The 15530-nt window shown below is 50.0% G+C and overlaps 1 protein-coding gene across 2 annotated transcripts in view; it reads right to left on the bottom strand.

Annotated features, from left to right (window-relative positions):
- Positions 1-15530, bottom strand: part of USP43 (ubiquitin specific peptidase 43) — a 58791-nt gene that overhangs the window by 8119 nt on the left and 35142 nt on the right. The window contains exons 9-14 of one of the 2 annotated variants that reach the window (XM_023653501.2): positions 15060-15163; positions 9600-9677; positions 8631-8757; positions 8191-8524; positions 5645-5803; positions 4504-4665 (exon numbers count right to left, since the gene is read on the bottom strand). In XM_023653501.2, coding sequence (XP_023509269.2) covers positions 4504-4665; positions 5645-5803; positions 8191-8524; positions 8631-8757; positions 9600-9677; positions 15060-15163 — 964 coding nt within the window. Of the gene's footprint in view, positions 1-4503; positions 4666-5644; positions 5804-8175; positions 8525-8630; positions 8758-9599; positions 9678-15059; positions 15164-15530 lie in introns of both variants that reach the window. The other variant, XM_023653499.2, reaches the window with a different exon arrangement.

The following is a 15530-nucleotide window of genomic DNA, read 5'->3' as shown; positions in this document are numbered from 1 at the left end:
CGACACCCGTCCCCAGTTATATAAGGTGCGGTCCCCACAACGCTTGGATTCGTTCATTTTAGTTTCAAATACCTCCATAATTTCAACGTCCCATAACCAGAGCTGCTGGAAGGACAAAGTTCCCAGGCTCACAGTGTTTCTCTACAGAGCACGACTGGCATTTGGGAGGGACAATTCTGTACTGAAGGGGACCATCCCCGGGCTTGGCAGGACATTTAGCGTCCTTGGCCCCACCCCGGGGACTACATGCCACTAGTGGTCTCTATTCATTTTGACAGCAAAAAAGTGCCCCCCCATACCCATGGGGAGAGAAGGTAGTACCCACCACTACTGAAAACCTAGAAGCTAGATTTTCATCGGGCCCAGATTTAGTAGTAACAAGAAAATAAGGCTGGATTTCCAACCATCTCAGAGCTTCTCAAACAGGTTTCAAAATCTATCACCATTTCATTCAAACTCCAAGAGGGAAAGCTCCCTTTGGAAGCAAGGCTCTCGCAGTGTCCGAATGGAATGAACTCGAACCTGGAACTTATGCCAAGAGCCTCAGAGCCAGGGCCCCTGCAGCCCTGCCTCGTTCTAGGAGGTGAGCTTGGGACTGGTGACTTCCGAGGCTCAGCTTTCTCCTTTTTAAAAGGGCTGTCATCTCACCTCTCCCACAGACCCGGATGACTAAATGAGTAAGCAAAGTGCCTGCCAGGGTCTGGAAGACACTTATTCTTCAGCATTACCTCTCCTCCCATCCTAGCCCGCTCTGTCTCTCTGGGGAGTTTTCTGGAGCTGTGCTTCCCGCTGCCGTTGGAGAACCATGTTGAGAAGTCGGTTCGTCTTTTGAAGTTGCCTCCTTATGGGAAGGTGAAACACATCTCCCCTTGGGAGAACCAAGAAATGGCCCGAGATCCTAGGCCACTGGAAGGAACTGGGATGGATTTCTGAGCCCGTCAGAGGCTCATGCTGACGGGGATGGACAAGCGTGGGAAAGAAAGCCTTCTATGTTCGCCAGACACTACCCTGAACGTGCAGTCGTGAAAATGTGAGAGGAAAAGAAATGCCCGGACAAGGCGAGTCAGAGCACGATGCCTTCTACAGTCTGTCTACACAGGAGAGTGTTCTAAGGAAATCAGACAAACACAATACACACCAAGAGGTGTTCCTATTAGCATTCTGTCTAACGGTGAAATATTGGGAGCCCAAATGCCAGAGATTGAGGAATAATTAACCAAACTGTGATGCACACACCATTATAAACCAGAAGGTTGGATGCAATACTAATCTAAAACGACTTGCAGCTTTAAGATTCTATCATTCTATTTATCCACTCACAAATATGTGACAAGAGCCTGGCGCTGTGTCAGCTACTTGGCTACAACAGTGACATAAATTATAAATGAGCAGCTGATGAATAAACACATACATTATGCCCCAACACATCCACTCCTAGGTACACGCCCACCAGAAGTGCAGACATATGTACAAGAAGACGTGAACAGAAATGTTCACAGCAGCGTTACTGGGAGTAGCCCAAACTGGAAACAACCTCAATATCTAACCTCAATACAATGAATAAACTAAATGCAATCTATTCTTACAACATGGGAGATTTTGACGAGGGAAATGGTGCAGTCCCCAAGGTGGAGGTGCCACACAAGAACACCACAGACATTTCCCAGAGACAAGCCATCCTGTGTGCTGGATTTGGGGGGAACCCACAAATAACTCAAGAATCCATAAATCCACTATAACTCAAGGTGCTTCCCCCGATGACAAGCCAAACTTCTCCAGGTCATACCAGGCAAGCCTCTGCATTCGATTCCAGCCCATCCGTGAACCCACGGAAAGGAGGAGGCGCTTCCTGCCGCTCCACCCATCGCAATTTCTTCCCCAAATCCCTGCTCTTGCTTTTTCATTGATGACAGTCAACAGACAAAAGTGTCTTTCTCTCTCGCTCTCTCTCATATGTAATTAAACTTTGCGCAAAGGATCTTTGTCTCTGAGTTGTTATGGGAAATTTTTGACAAACGGAATAAAATGAAAGGAGCATTGATACACACAACGTACATAAATCTCACAAATATCATCTTGAGCAAAAGAAGCCAAGTAAAAAAGAATATATCCTGTGGGACTCCAAGTATATACAGTCCAAAACAGGCAAAACCATCTATGGTGTTAGAGGTCAGAATAACACTTCCCTCTGGAAAGGAGAGAAATGGTAACGTTGAGAGGGATACAAAGAGGGGGTGGGGAGGGCCTGGAACTTTCCATTTCTTCCTCTGGGTGATACTTACATGGGTATGTTCGTTTTATGATAATTCCTCAGATGCACACTTGTGAGTAGTAACATTACTATATGTACTATATTTCAATGAAAAGTTTGTATTTAGAAAACTGAATCAGGCACCAGTGGGGAATATGGAAACTAAAAGTAATTAGAATGTGTTGCCACTTTCTGATTGAAGGAACACCCCAGCTAAAGACACACAGACACACACGCACACACACTTCTTACTGAAGGACTGTTTCTGTGGTTATCGTCTTTTTCTCCTGCACTATCATCACTTTTTCCCTCTAGACTGGATCATCTGAATGCCAGCTTGCTCTAGTTTTTTCTATTTGGCAAAGAAAAACAAAAACTACTGTCAGCCCACATTCCTCTGAGCTCCTGCCCCTTTAATCACAGTCCTGATGGAGCCGACACCCACTGTCACCTCTCCAACCCGGTGTCTTCTCCACCTTTACCGCAGGCTTCCATTCTCTCCCACCCACGACAGATGCTCTTGGCAAGACACTAGTGACCTTCCGTTCCAGCCTGGTGGTCACTTACCATCTTCATCTTACTCGGCCTCTCAACAGTATGTGACACCGCGGCCACTTCCTTCTTGAGAGATCCTCCTCTTCTGCACCCGTGACCACATTCGCCCATTTTCTTCCTGTCTCACTGGCTGCTCCTTCTCCGTTTCTTTGCTCAACCTCTAGATGCTTGAGAGCTCCAGGGCTTGGTCTGAGGTCTTTACTCTTTTCTATCTTTACTGTTTTCCTAAGAGAGCGAAGCCAGCCCTGGGCCTTTAAATTCCATCCATTTGCTGATGCCTCTCAACTCCTTATTCCACTCCTTAGGTATCATCGTGGCTTGGATGTCTTACGGGAGCCTCAAAATCACCACGTCACAATTTCTTGATTTCCCTCTAAAGTTGACCATGCTCTTACCCATCTCTTTCCCATCTCGTGAACCGCACTACTGGTTAACGAGTTATTTAGACGCTAAGCAAACAATCCTCCTTGATGACTCTCCCTCATACCTCATACCAGCAAGTCCTGTTAGCTCTGTCTTCAAATATATCCAGAATCTGACCATCTCTTACCTAAGACGCTTGTCCAAGTCACCACTTGCTCTTGCCTGGACAAGCACACAAGCCTCCCACTGGCCTTCCTGCTTCCACGCTCGCCCTGCTGTGACTATTCACACAGCAGCCAGAGTGGGCTTTGTAAAAAGATAAACCTGACTGATCACTTCCCTGCTCAAAATTCCCCAACAGCTAACCACTGCACTTGGAATAAAATGCAAACTTCATACCAAAAGCTGGGCCAAAAGCTACATCATGGACTGGCCTGTTTACCTCCTGTCTTTCTGTTCCTTGTTCACAGCTCTGGTCTCCCCTGCCTCTCACACACATCCCACGCTCACACACAACCCACGCTCACACACATCCCACGCTCACACACATCCCACGCTCACACACGTCCCACGCTCACACATCCCACGCTCACACATCCCACGCTCACACACGTCCCACGCGCTCACACATCCCACGCTCACACACAACCCATGCTCACACACGTCCCACGCTCACACACGTCCCACGCTCACACATCCCACGCTCACACACGTCCCACGCTCACACACGTCCCACGCTCACACATCCCACGCTCACACATCCCACGTTCACACACAACCCACGCTCACACACAACCCACGCTCACACACGTCCCATGCTCACTCCCACTCAGAGCTTCACCCCGACAGCCCCTCTGCCTGGAGCACGCTCCCAGACTTCTACATGACTCAGCTCTCTGCTCCAAAGCCACCTCCTCGGACAGGCCTTCCCCACCTGCCCACCCCGTCCACGGGGCCCTCTGCACCCTTTCTCCCCACCCGAGCCTAGCTCTCTCCTTCCCCTGATGGTGATTTACCTCTGCACCCTTATCCTTCTTTACATCATGTCATTATGTACGTTTACTTGTCGATGTTTTATCTTCCCCCTTAGACAGTAAGCTTCAGGGAGAAGAGAAGGAACGTACCCGCAGCTGGAGGGTAGTGGGACGGGGAGGAGAGGTAGGCGAGGGCTGGATCACAGAAGACCTGACTGAGAAACGAATAAATCTCTCGTAATGACCGACACTTTACACCAAGGCCATGAAGAGCCAACACTTCCATAAAGATGAGGAACAATGGTTGTTACAGAAAATGAAAATAAAATCAGCAGATTTAACCAACATGACGAAACATACCGTTTTCCTGACTGGAGAGGCTGTTTGTGAAGACGGGAGGGTCAGGCACCTGGGGCTGGGAGGGGCCGGGCGCAGAGCTCCAGGACACCAGGCTTCCCCTCGTGCTGTTATTGCTCCCAAGCCGAAGGAGCCAGTGATCAGATAAGGAGGAGCTGGTGGAACCTGCGAGGAAGCACAGAAAGGAAGGCTGGACTCACTCCATCCCTCGGGGGTCCCCAGAGGAGTTTCTCATGGGCAGACACCCATCCCCGAGCCCTGGAACTACAGAACCAGAGGAGAATTACATAAACAAAAGCTAATGCCCAGAGGAGAAACCTGCAACTGATTAACCATGTGACCAAGCTGAAAAATCCAGGGGAGGGTGCTGGCACAGAAAGAAAAGCATGTTGATGAATACTGAAAACGCTTTCCATGGAATTACTCGTTGTCCAGTTTTCTAAATAGCGTACGCTTTTCATTCTTCTTTCTATGTCTATCTTCTGTAAAAGGAAGGCAGACTTTTCATTAGGGTTGATTTTGATCTCCTGGGGCATCTTGGTTTTATTTGGCCATTTTCCAAAAATTGTTGAGGAGAAAAATCTGAGTCATAATAATAATTTAAACAAATGTTCTCTCACCCCCGAGATAGGGATGGCTAGATTGCAGAGTGAAATAAGTCACATCAAAAGGTCGCCTTGACCCTTGTTTGTCCTCCAGACTTGCAGGCGGGTTGGAGGCTGTCCAACGCGCATATGGCTGGGATGCGCTTAAGCAGCTACATTAGGAGACTAAGGGCCTGCGTCCCTTATAACTGCCCGTCCCTTTCTAGCAGGACTAATGCAGGTTTATACTGCACAAGCTTAATTAAAACCTGGCTTGATATGAGCGAGACTGGGAACATGAAATCGCACGCCGCAACGAGTCACCTGCCAGATACAAAACATCACTCCTCTCCCCTTTCTCGGATTTCAGTGTGTCCATCCCACAGCCTTACAAACGGGGTGCTAGCCTGTGGTGCTCTTCTGTCTGCAGCCGCAGTCAGATCCTCCCCTTCCAGACCCTTGCCCACCTCTCCTGGTCCTTGATGTCCCACTGAGCATCTTCCCAGCCCTTAAAGGGACTTCCCAGTTCCCCGACTCCTGTAATGAGCAGCAGCACCCACCTCGCATGGAGCTGCTGGCTGACCAGGGAGGGATGCTGTTCCGTTTCTGATAAAACAGGATGTAGGCCCCTCGGGTATTGACCTCATCTTCTGGAAGTGGTTCCACCGTGCTGTCATCGTAACTGTACCACTGCCCGTCCAGAGAGTTCCGGCAGTAGGCTGCAAAAGTCCAAATGCCAAGGCCCAATTATGGGAGCCTCAAAAGCAGGAAGCCATTTCCCACCGGCATAGCGGGAAAACGGACGTGTTCATGACAGAATGAGAAGAATCGGCCCATTTCTAGCCAGAAATTAATTTTGTGGCATTAGGAGAGATGATCAGTTACACTCCCAGATTCTTACTGATACAGTGTGCTGTCACTTGCTCAGGAACGATCTGCAGTCAAAGGGAGCCCAAGTTATTCAGCTGGACAATCGCGTCAACATTCACCCCGTTTCTTCTGAGAAGCTTCAGAATGCACATCTGATTCAGTGTGCAAGGAAAGTATGCAGCTGGGATTACAGTAGACTTCCTTCCTACCTCAGAATCGAAGTGGAACATTTAAGAAAATGTTCGTAAATGAGACTCTCACCACCTTGCCAACAAGCATACACCACGTTCTCCTCCTCTCCCCTCAGGTCCCGGTGAACGGGGCCAGAACCCACTAATCCAGGAGTCAGCCAACATCTTTGTAATGGGCCAGACAGCAAATATCTCAGGCTCTCCTGATCATGTATGGTCTCTGCCACGTCTTCTTCTCCTTGTTCTTTTACACCACTTTAAAAAATGTAAAAAACATTTATAACTCATGGGCTGTACAGAAATGGGTGCTGAACTGTATCTGGCCCACGGGCCATAGTTGGCTGACTCTGCACTAACCCACACCAGGCACCTGGGGGTCCACCTTCGCTCCTCCCTCTCCCCTCCACTCCACAGCCAGTCCAAAAGCCAGTCTTGCTGATTCTACTTCCGAACTGTGTCTTGAATACCCCAACTGTCATCACTCGAGTACCAGCCAACACCGTCTCTCACTTGAGCCCCAGAGACATCCTCCTAACTGGAACTCCCAACTTCCACCCTTACTCCCTTCTACCCATTCTCCACAGGGCAGAGCTACCACCTCAATTTGTAAACTAGATTATGCCTTTACTCCTCTGCCTAAAACCTTTAAATGACTTCTCATCGATCTTTGGAAAAAATGCAAACTTTTGTCCATGGCCTAGAGTGCCTTCTGATCTAGCACTGCCCACTTCTCCAGTCCCATTGTGTGACTCACCCCTGGATCACCATGCTTCAGCTACAACAGGCTTTCATCAGTTCTTAAACACACCAAACTCTTTCTGCCTCAGGGCCTTTGCACATGCTAGTAGCGCAGCTCATAATGTTCTTCCTCTCATTTATTTACATAGTTAGTTCCACCTCATCTTTTCAGCTCTTGGTATCCTCAGAGAGGCCTTATCTCTGTCACAGACATCTTTTTGATCAATCAACTTTTCTTACAGCCAGGTAGTGAAAGTGCTAAAGTGACAAGCACATTTTTATTGTCTGTGTCTGAAATTAGAGTGAAGTCCCACGAGGGCAGGACTCGTGTCTGTGTTGTTCATGGCTGAAGCTCCGGCACCTAGCACAGGGCCTGGCATGGAATGGGACTTAATGAATACTTGTTCAGTGAATGAACGAGTGATGCCCCTGGATTTCTGCACAGCCCCGTATTTTCTAAATTGCAGGTACATTAGGACACTGGAAATGCACCTTTCATCAAAAGATGAAATATTTCAAAGCATCCTTTTAAAAATGAAATAACTGGGGGGCTGGCCCTGTGGCCGAGTGGTTAAGTTCGCATGCTCCGCTGTGGCGGCCCAGCGTTTCACTGGTTTGGATCCTGGGCGCGGACATGGCGCTGCTCATCAGGCTGTGCTGAGGTGGCGTCCCACACGCCACAACCAGAAGGACCCACAACTAGAATATACAGCTATGTACTGGGGGGATTTGAGGAGAAGAAGGGGTAAAAAAAAAATATTGGCAACAGATCTTAGCTCAGGGCCAATCTTTAAAAAAATTTTAAAAAAGAAATAACTTACGTTATTCTAGAATAGGAGAGACCAAGGCCTATGATTTGAACAAGTAAACAAGTCGCCCAGCTATTTGTTTCTGTCCTTCCGTTCATCTACTTCTCTTAAGTCCCTCTGAGGGATTAAGAATTAAATGTCTGCTATAGAAATAAAAAATACCAAATCCAATAAGCAGGAGTCCTCGTGTTGAAGCACAGATGAGGACAAACGTCACTCTCTCTGTTCCAGCAGCCACTCTCCTCTATTTGATATGGTCAAAAATTTGGGCTGTAACTAACTTTACATTCCAACCACCAACCTCCTCAGCTCCATGGCTTGGACCAGACCCCCTCCCCGTGGCAGGCGCCTGGTGTGCGGTGGGTGAGGGCTCAGCTCACGCCCAGAGCCCAGAGCCCAGAGCTCGGCATCCCAGGGGCGCCTCTTCCCGGGCCACAGGCACAACACGTGGCGGCGCAGCCGGGGCCCAGAGGCAAGGCTCACCTGTGTAATGCCCACCTTGCAGACTGCCGTGGTGGTTGCAGACGGCGTACAAGTCGTACAGGAAGTCCAGCGGGTAGCTGGTGGGCAGGCAGGCCGGCTGCCTCCAGGAGGGCCAGGGGCCTGGCTCAGGCTTGGGGCTGGTGCTTCTCTGAGCCACATGGGGAGCCATGTCAAGCCCGGAGAGCGGGAACTCCACCAGCGTGGAGAGCTTGTTTCTTCTCTCGCCCACTTGACAGAACCTTTTGAGGTGGATGATGAGGATGTCAGGCAGGGTCCACAGACTCAGCTTCACCATGCCCTGCTGGAGGGCTTTGCAGTGGGGACACCGCCACGCGTCATCCTGGGCCAGCTGGAAAGGAAGCCACCAGGACCGTGAGGCCCCCGAAGCGCATGGCCAACCCGTGATGGGCACCCAGCCCCCTCCTCGGCCCAGGAGTGGACCCCCAGGGCAGGACCTGCTCCTCCTTGGTGTAGAACTGGAAGCACTCATCCAAGGTGCAGCTGTGCTGCTGGTGCGCCTGCTGCTGCTGCCACACGCTGTCCGCATCCTGGACCCGCTCCTCCTGGAGGCTCCCGAACAGGCTGCAGGAGACAACAGACAGCATTCAGGGCTTCTCACCTCCGAGAGGGGTTCCTCCTGCGTCTCCACTCACAGCAAACAGCGTGGAAGGCCTGCCAGCAAGGCAAAGGCCCTAAGGGCTTCCTAAGGGCTCCTGGGGTGCCTCGCGCACACTCTGACTCAGGGCGCCCTCTGTTTGCTGGAATCCTCCACCTTCCCCATCAACTCCATGAGGAACCAAGTTCTTGGCTTGTTTCTCTGCTGCCTCATCCTTGCACAGGGCCTAGCGCCTAGTAGGAGATTAATAAACACTTGCTGGGCTGACCAGTGTCCCTTTTCAAACTAGGGCAGATGCCCTCGGTGTCACAGAAGCAGCCAAGTTTAGGGATTAAGAGCATGGACTCGAGCCAGACAACCTGGGTTCAAATCCTGGCTCTAGTGTACATGAGCTGTGTGACACTGAGCAATTGTTCAAGCTCTCTGTGCCTCAGTTTCCACATCTGAAAATGTGGATTATAATACTACCTACCTCATAGGATGTGATGAAGAATAAATAAGTTGTATATATGTAAATTGCTCAGAGCAGTGACTGGCCCAGGGCGAGTAGGGAAGGGCCACATAAGCGTTTACTACTATCATGTTACCATCACTAACACCACCCACCACCTTCATTATGACTATCACCATCATTGTTGTTTATCTACAGACAATTGTCCTTCCGGTTTCTCAGAGGAAAGGGTCACACGGCATCCAGGAGGCGTGCACACGCTTTACAGCCGCACTGGGGAGAGCTGGGCTCGGAGAGATTCGTGTGCACGGGCAGGACTGTCCCCCCTCTGCTGGTGCCCACCTCAGTTGGACTCACCGTTCCTTGGCTCCGCTGTCCCACTCCACAGCCAGTTTGACGTGGGGGGGCCCTCCAGGCCTCCGGAGGTGCAAAGCCCTGGGGAGAGAGCACGAGCCATCAGAAAGCCCCGAGGTGCCTTCCCACACCTCCGCAGGCTCAGGGGTCTGCCTCCAGCCCCAGGATGACGTTCCAAAGAGAAATGCCCAAAATGGAGCGTAACTGGAGGTCAGGTAATGGGGAGCCGTCGTCTGCCGAAGGCTTGCTCCTGAATCTCTCTCTGAACGTGCTCTCCTCACTCCCTCGGGAGCTTGTGAGCTCAGAAGGTTTGGCTTCCTGTAAGGACGCAGATCCACTCTCCCACTGCAGCCAAGCTGCCTCCTCAGTGTCTCAGTGGAACTGCCCTACACGAATACCCGATTCTGACAGCGCCTCCAAGGAGTGGCTCACTGTCGCTGCACCACGTGAGAGGAGCACCATCTGGTCCTCCTCTACAGCCTACGAGCTCCTCCCCTTCCAGACCTCCAACAGCCAGATCTCAGTGTGAATCGACCTACAGCTCTTCGCAGCTGCCTGGGCTCAGCCCATTTCAGAAAAGGTTACTCGACCTTAATGTAGAAGTCGGCCCTACAAGAAGAAAGCGGAAGATGTGAAATCTACAAGACACATATACATGTCTGGTGGGGAAGTCTGCCCCTAAAATAATGTTTAAAATGCACTGCAAGAAAAAAAGTGGGGATGTCACATGAGTCCCCTGGTGAGACTAAGATGATTCGAAAACAGGTTTTGGGCTCATGAAAGCACAAAATCCTTGGCTGAGCACCAGCAGGTCTGGGGTGGAGCCGTGGCACCATCCTGATGAACAAGAGGCAGGAGAAGCAGGAACAAGGTGCGCCTGGGAGCAGCCCTCCAGCTTGTGAGCCCTGTGGATTCAGGACAAACAATGACGGCCCTTCCTTGCCTTTCTGTAGAGTGGCGGGAACAAGCTACGAGCATGTGACTGTCTGCCTCTTCACCTCCCTCGCTCCCCCAAAGGAGGAGAAGCACCTTATCTGGTAGGTGGGACTCAGGGCAGGTGACCCGCTCAGCCCCTTCTGGTTCCTCTTCCCTAGGAGCTAAAGGTGAGCATGCTGGCATTGTCTCTCATGGATGCCCGAGCCTCCTGGGAGCTGCTCTGTCCTTGTAGGAAGGCTGGCAGATTGGGACGTACATTCAATTCAGAGGGGACACACTGGGGAGCCTGTGTGCAGCCCTGGATCTAAGCCGCTTTCTTCAGGACCCCCAGTTCTCCATTTTCACAATGTGAAAGGCCCACAACTGGGGAGCTCGGCTTCGACCGAGGGGGTAGGGAGCGAGGATATTTAATTCTGGGGAAACATTCTCAAAAGCTCACATCAGACTCACATCTAAGCCACGTCCTTTAATCAGCCTTAAATAAACAAACTGATAATTAATAAACCTAATATGCTGATCTCTCTCGGCCTCAATCCTCAATCTCCTTTTCAACTGGAGTCTAGACTTGGGAGTGGAAAAGGAAAACTGCTGTCTTCAGACTCCGCTATACGAATCCCCTTAGGCCAGAGAAAAGGGACAGGCATGGGTGTGGCCTGAAGTTCACTGTTACATGGAAACAGTCATTCAGGAGACAGCACGATCTTCTCTCCTGGTCACAGCCTTGAGTCAAACGGGAAAGGGCTTTAGTGGACTTTATGACAGGATGCGATTCCAAGCAACACACAGACACCTCTACCCGGAGAGAGCTCAGAGTCGAATGGGAGAGTCCTGCAAAGAGGGTGCCCAGGGTGTGGACGGGGACGCAGAGGAAGAGCACCAGGCTGCTCTGGAGACCGGAGAAGACTTCCTGCACAGGAGGAGCAGGAATCAGCCAGGGGTACGGTGAGCGGTGAGGGGAAAGGGCCGTGCAGGCGGAGGGCTCAGACAGAGCAAAGGGTAGGACGTGTGCTGGAATGAGGAGCAGAGGCGCAGCGATGGGGCCAGGCCACAAGGGAGGGGCCAGGCCACGGAGGGAGGGGGGGATAGGCCACGGACAGAGGGGCCAGGCCACACAGGGAGGGTCTCGTCTGCCACTGTGAGAAGTGTAGACTTTACCCCATGGGCAATTGAAGGGTTTTAAACAGACAAGTATGAAGCAGATGGATGACAGGGCCACTGGTCTGGGGGCAGTTACATCAGAGGAGACTCCCGGGGTGTCCAGCTAAGAGGTGACAAGGCTTGAACTCAGGCAACGGTGGTAAACGTGGAGAGGAGGCAACAGAGCTGAGGAGTCACCAGGATGTGGAACAACGAGACTTGATGATGGATTAAATGTGAGGAGAAAGTGAGGAGGAGGAATCAAGGATGACTCCCAGCTCGAGTCCTGGGTAGCTGGTGGTGTCCCCATCTAGACACCGAAGACAGGAAGAGGAAAGGTTGAAGCGAGAAGAGCTCAGACCAGCACACGTTTAGTTTTTATGTCAACAAGACATTTAAGTAGGAAGGGTGGGTCTGTATCTCAGAGAAAAGTCTGGGCTGGAGATATGGATCTGAGAAACCTGGACCTGAAGGGGACAGAACCGAAGCAAGACCATCCACGGACAGAACGCAGAGGGAGCGTGCGGTGGGCCAGGTGGGATGCTGAGCCCGGCCAGGAGGCTGAGACCGACAATACCTGAGGGTCCCAGAGAGGGAGAGGAACACTTCAGGGAAAAAAATACACCTCTAGGCGATAAGCAAAATGTGGTAAATCCATACAGTGGAATATGACTCAGCCTTAAAAAGGAAGGAAATTCTGACACATGCTACAACATGGATGCAGCTTGAAGGCATCATGCTAAGTAAAGTAGTAAAGTAGTCACAAAAGCACAAATACAGCATGATTCCACTTATACGAGGTACCTAGAGCAGTCAATTCATAAAGTAGAATTGCGGTTGCTGGAGGATGGGGGATGGGAAATGGGGAGTTATTGTTAATGGGGACAGAGTTTTAGTTTGAGAAGATGAAAAAAGTTCTTGAGATGGATGCTGGCAATGGTTGCATGACACTATGAATGTACTTGACACTGCTGAACTGTGCACTTAAAAATGGTTAAGATGGGGGGCCAGCCCAGTGGCATAGTGGTTGGGTTCACACTCTGCTTTGGCATCCTGGGGTTCGCAGGTTTGGATCCCAGGTGCAGACCTGCACACTGCTCATCAAGCCACACTGTGGCGGCATCCCACATAGAAAACAAAGGAAGATTAGCACAGATGTTAGCTCAGTCCCAATCTTCCTCACCAAAAGAAAAAAAAAAAGTTAAGATGGTAAATTTTATGTTCTGTGTATTTTGTCACAATTTTAAAAAAAGAAAGAAATTTCTATAAGAACAAGAAGGTGCTGGGCTAGGCAGGCCAAGAGGCTGAACAGAGGGCTCTGTGAAGGTGGCAAGAGATTGACACTACCAGATGCTGGGAAGAGCTGTCCAAGCAGGGGGGTGGGGAGGGGCAGGCAGGGGCCAGACAGCAGGGACATGTTGGGTGGACAGAAGGTGTGACCAGAAGGGCTGTGGCCTCAAGGGAGGGCCTTCTTGAGCACGGTCAACTTGCTGTGCAACTAGACTCTTTTCCAGCGCTTCTCAAACTACCTGTGGAGAAAGACCTGTTTGTTGGTTTGTTTTCGAACCGCTGTAGACCAATACCTTTGTAAAATATAATAAAAATGCAATGGGGGGAGGGTAACATAGAAAATACAACTTCAATTTTTAAAAAAATTATGATATTCATATTTTAAATTCTCTGCCATGTTGCTCTAACACTTCTAAATGCTTCCTCTCAAGTTCTTGTCATGGACAGGTGATGAGCAGCTTGTAAGCTGGCACCAGTCTGTGGAGCACACTTTGAGTGGCACGGTTCTCTTCTCCAAGACAGTGTGTCATGAAGGGGCCCTTCTCAGAGGCCCTCCCTTTGCCCCCTGGCTGACATTTCTCCTGCCTCCCTAACTCTGCAAAGTAGCAGCCAGCCAAGGAGGGTACGGATTAGGCGTAGGGCACAGAACCTTCTGGCTTGCCCCCCTACCCTGTTCCTGGTCTCTTTATAAAGGGAGGAGGGGCCCTTCCCTACTAGGATTCTGACACCAATTCCAATGTGTGCTTTTTCCCCACATGGTCAAGCAATTAATTCTGACCCTGTCTACCTGGAGATAGCATCTCATCCCACTGGTTAAGGGCTCAGTCCTACGAGACTGTCCCCCACACCCCCCCCAGACACCCATTGCAAGTCCAGCTGTGCTCTGACCAACCTGCTATAGATAGGAGGTTCCAATGACCCCCTCCTTGGGTTCGATTAATTTGTAGAGCAGCTCACAGAACTCAGAGAAAGAGTTTACTCACTAGATTAGCAGTTTACTGTAAAAGGCTATAACTCAGGAACAGACGGATGGAACAGATGCATAGGGCAAGGTACAGGGAAGCGCGTGGAGCTTCCATGCCCTCTGAGTGCGCCACTCCCCCATCACCTCCACGTGTGCGTCAACCTAGGAGCTCCCCAAAACCCGTCCTTTTGGGTTTTTACGGAGGCTTCATTACACAGGCATGGTTGATTAAATCACTGGCCATCGGCGATTGATTCGACCTCTGGCCCCTCTTCCCTCCCTGATGTGGGGGAAGGGGAAGCAGAACAGGAAAGTTCCAATCCTCTAATCACAAGATTGGTTCCCCTGGCAACCACCCCCATCCTTAGCTACTTTTAAGGCAACTTTATTGCTCTTATCACTTAGGAAATTCCAAGGATTTTAGGACCTCTGTGCCAAAACCAGGAAGAAGACCAAATACATATTTCTTATAAATCACAATATCACACCTACATTACGGAGTCAGTCAGCTTTGACTGACCAAGCCAGGAAATCGGAGAACCTTACGGAGAACTTTGTGTCTGTGAGAAAATGAGCAAAAGCGCTAGACAATGCATTGCTCTGCAAGGCCGTATGCGGCGGAAGGCTGTGGAGGTGGGCACGTGGAGAAGCAGGAAGTGAAAGCCCCTGCAGACACGGCCGCCCTGGCTTTGCCCCTCAGCCACAGTCCAAAAGCTTGTACAGTTTGGGACCAATGGTGCAGCGGTGGGACGCCCGCCTGCCCTAGAGGGGCACTGAGGTTGAATTCAGTAGCGTGACCTAACTGAAGGAATTTGGGTTTTTCAATCAGACTGATCTGGATTCCGATTTGGACTTCGCCATTAACTAGTTGTGTGAGTGTGAGCAAGATAACCAGCCTCTGGGAACCTCAGTGTTGCCTCATCTTTGAAGTGGCCACCACAGTACCTCTCTAGACATAAGGGTTCAAAGCACAGAATGTGGATAAGGACTTAACACAACGGCTGGCCCTGGAGAGGTAAGTGACCGAGAGAAACTAAGACTGTAACCAATGGTGTTGATTGATTACGACACCTCAAAGGAGTCCAGGCAAATAAGAATGCATTCATTCTCTCACCAAATCTGGAACATCCCCTTACCTATCAACTGCCCAGTGACAGAGGGGCCGGCCGTCCTGTGCGGATAAGTAGCTGCAGGCCAGGGAGAGCCCCACCACCCGGATGGAGAACATCGACCCTGGGTTCTGCCAAGACAAGAACAGAGAAGGCGGGTCATCATGCATGTTGATTTAAATTAGACTCTTCAGTGCAAATAAATTACTCAAAAAACATAACCTTTTTGTTTATACTCTCCTTTAAATATTCCCTTAATAATTAGTATTCAAAATCTAGAGATATAAAGGCTTCATTTTTTTCACTTTTAACATAGCTTTTAACATAGTGATCTAACAGTGTTTAACACATTAAATTTTCCAGAACAGTGAACGTGTTGGTTTTAAGTAACATGTGTTTAATTGGAGCAGATGCTGGTACAGTCAGTGGAAAAATAAATCAACCATGTTAATTAATTATTAATAGATAATTTAACTTAAGATGATTACCATCATCATC

Source organism: Equus caballus, chromosome 11 (genome assembly GCF_041296265.1).
Source record: "Equus caballus isolate H_3958 breed thoroughbred chromosome 11, TB-T2T, whole genome shotgun sequence".
Lineage (NCBI taxonomy): Eukaryota > Metazoa > Chordata > Mammalia > Perissodactyla > Equidae > Equus > Equus caballus.
This window is presented reverse-complemented; position numbering and strand designations above follow the sequence as displayed.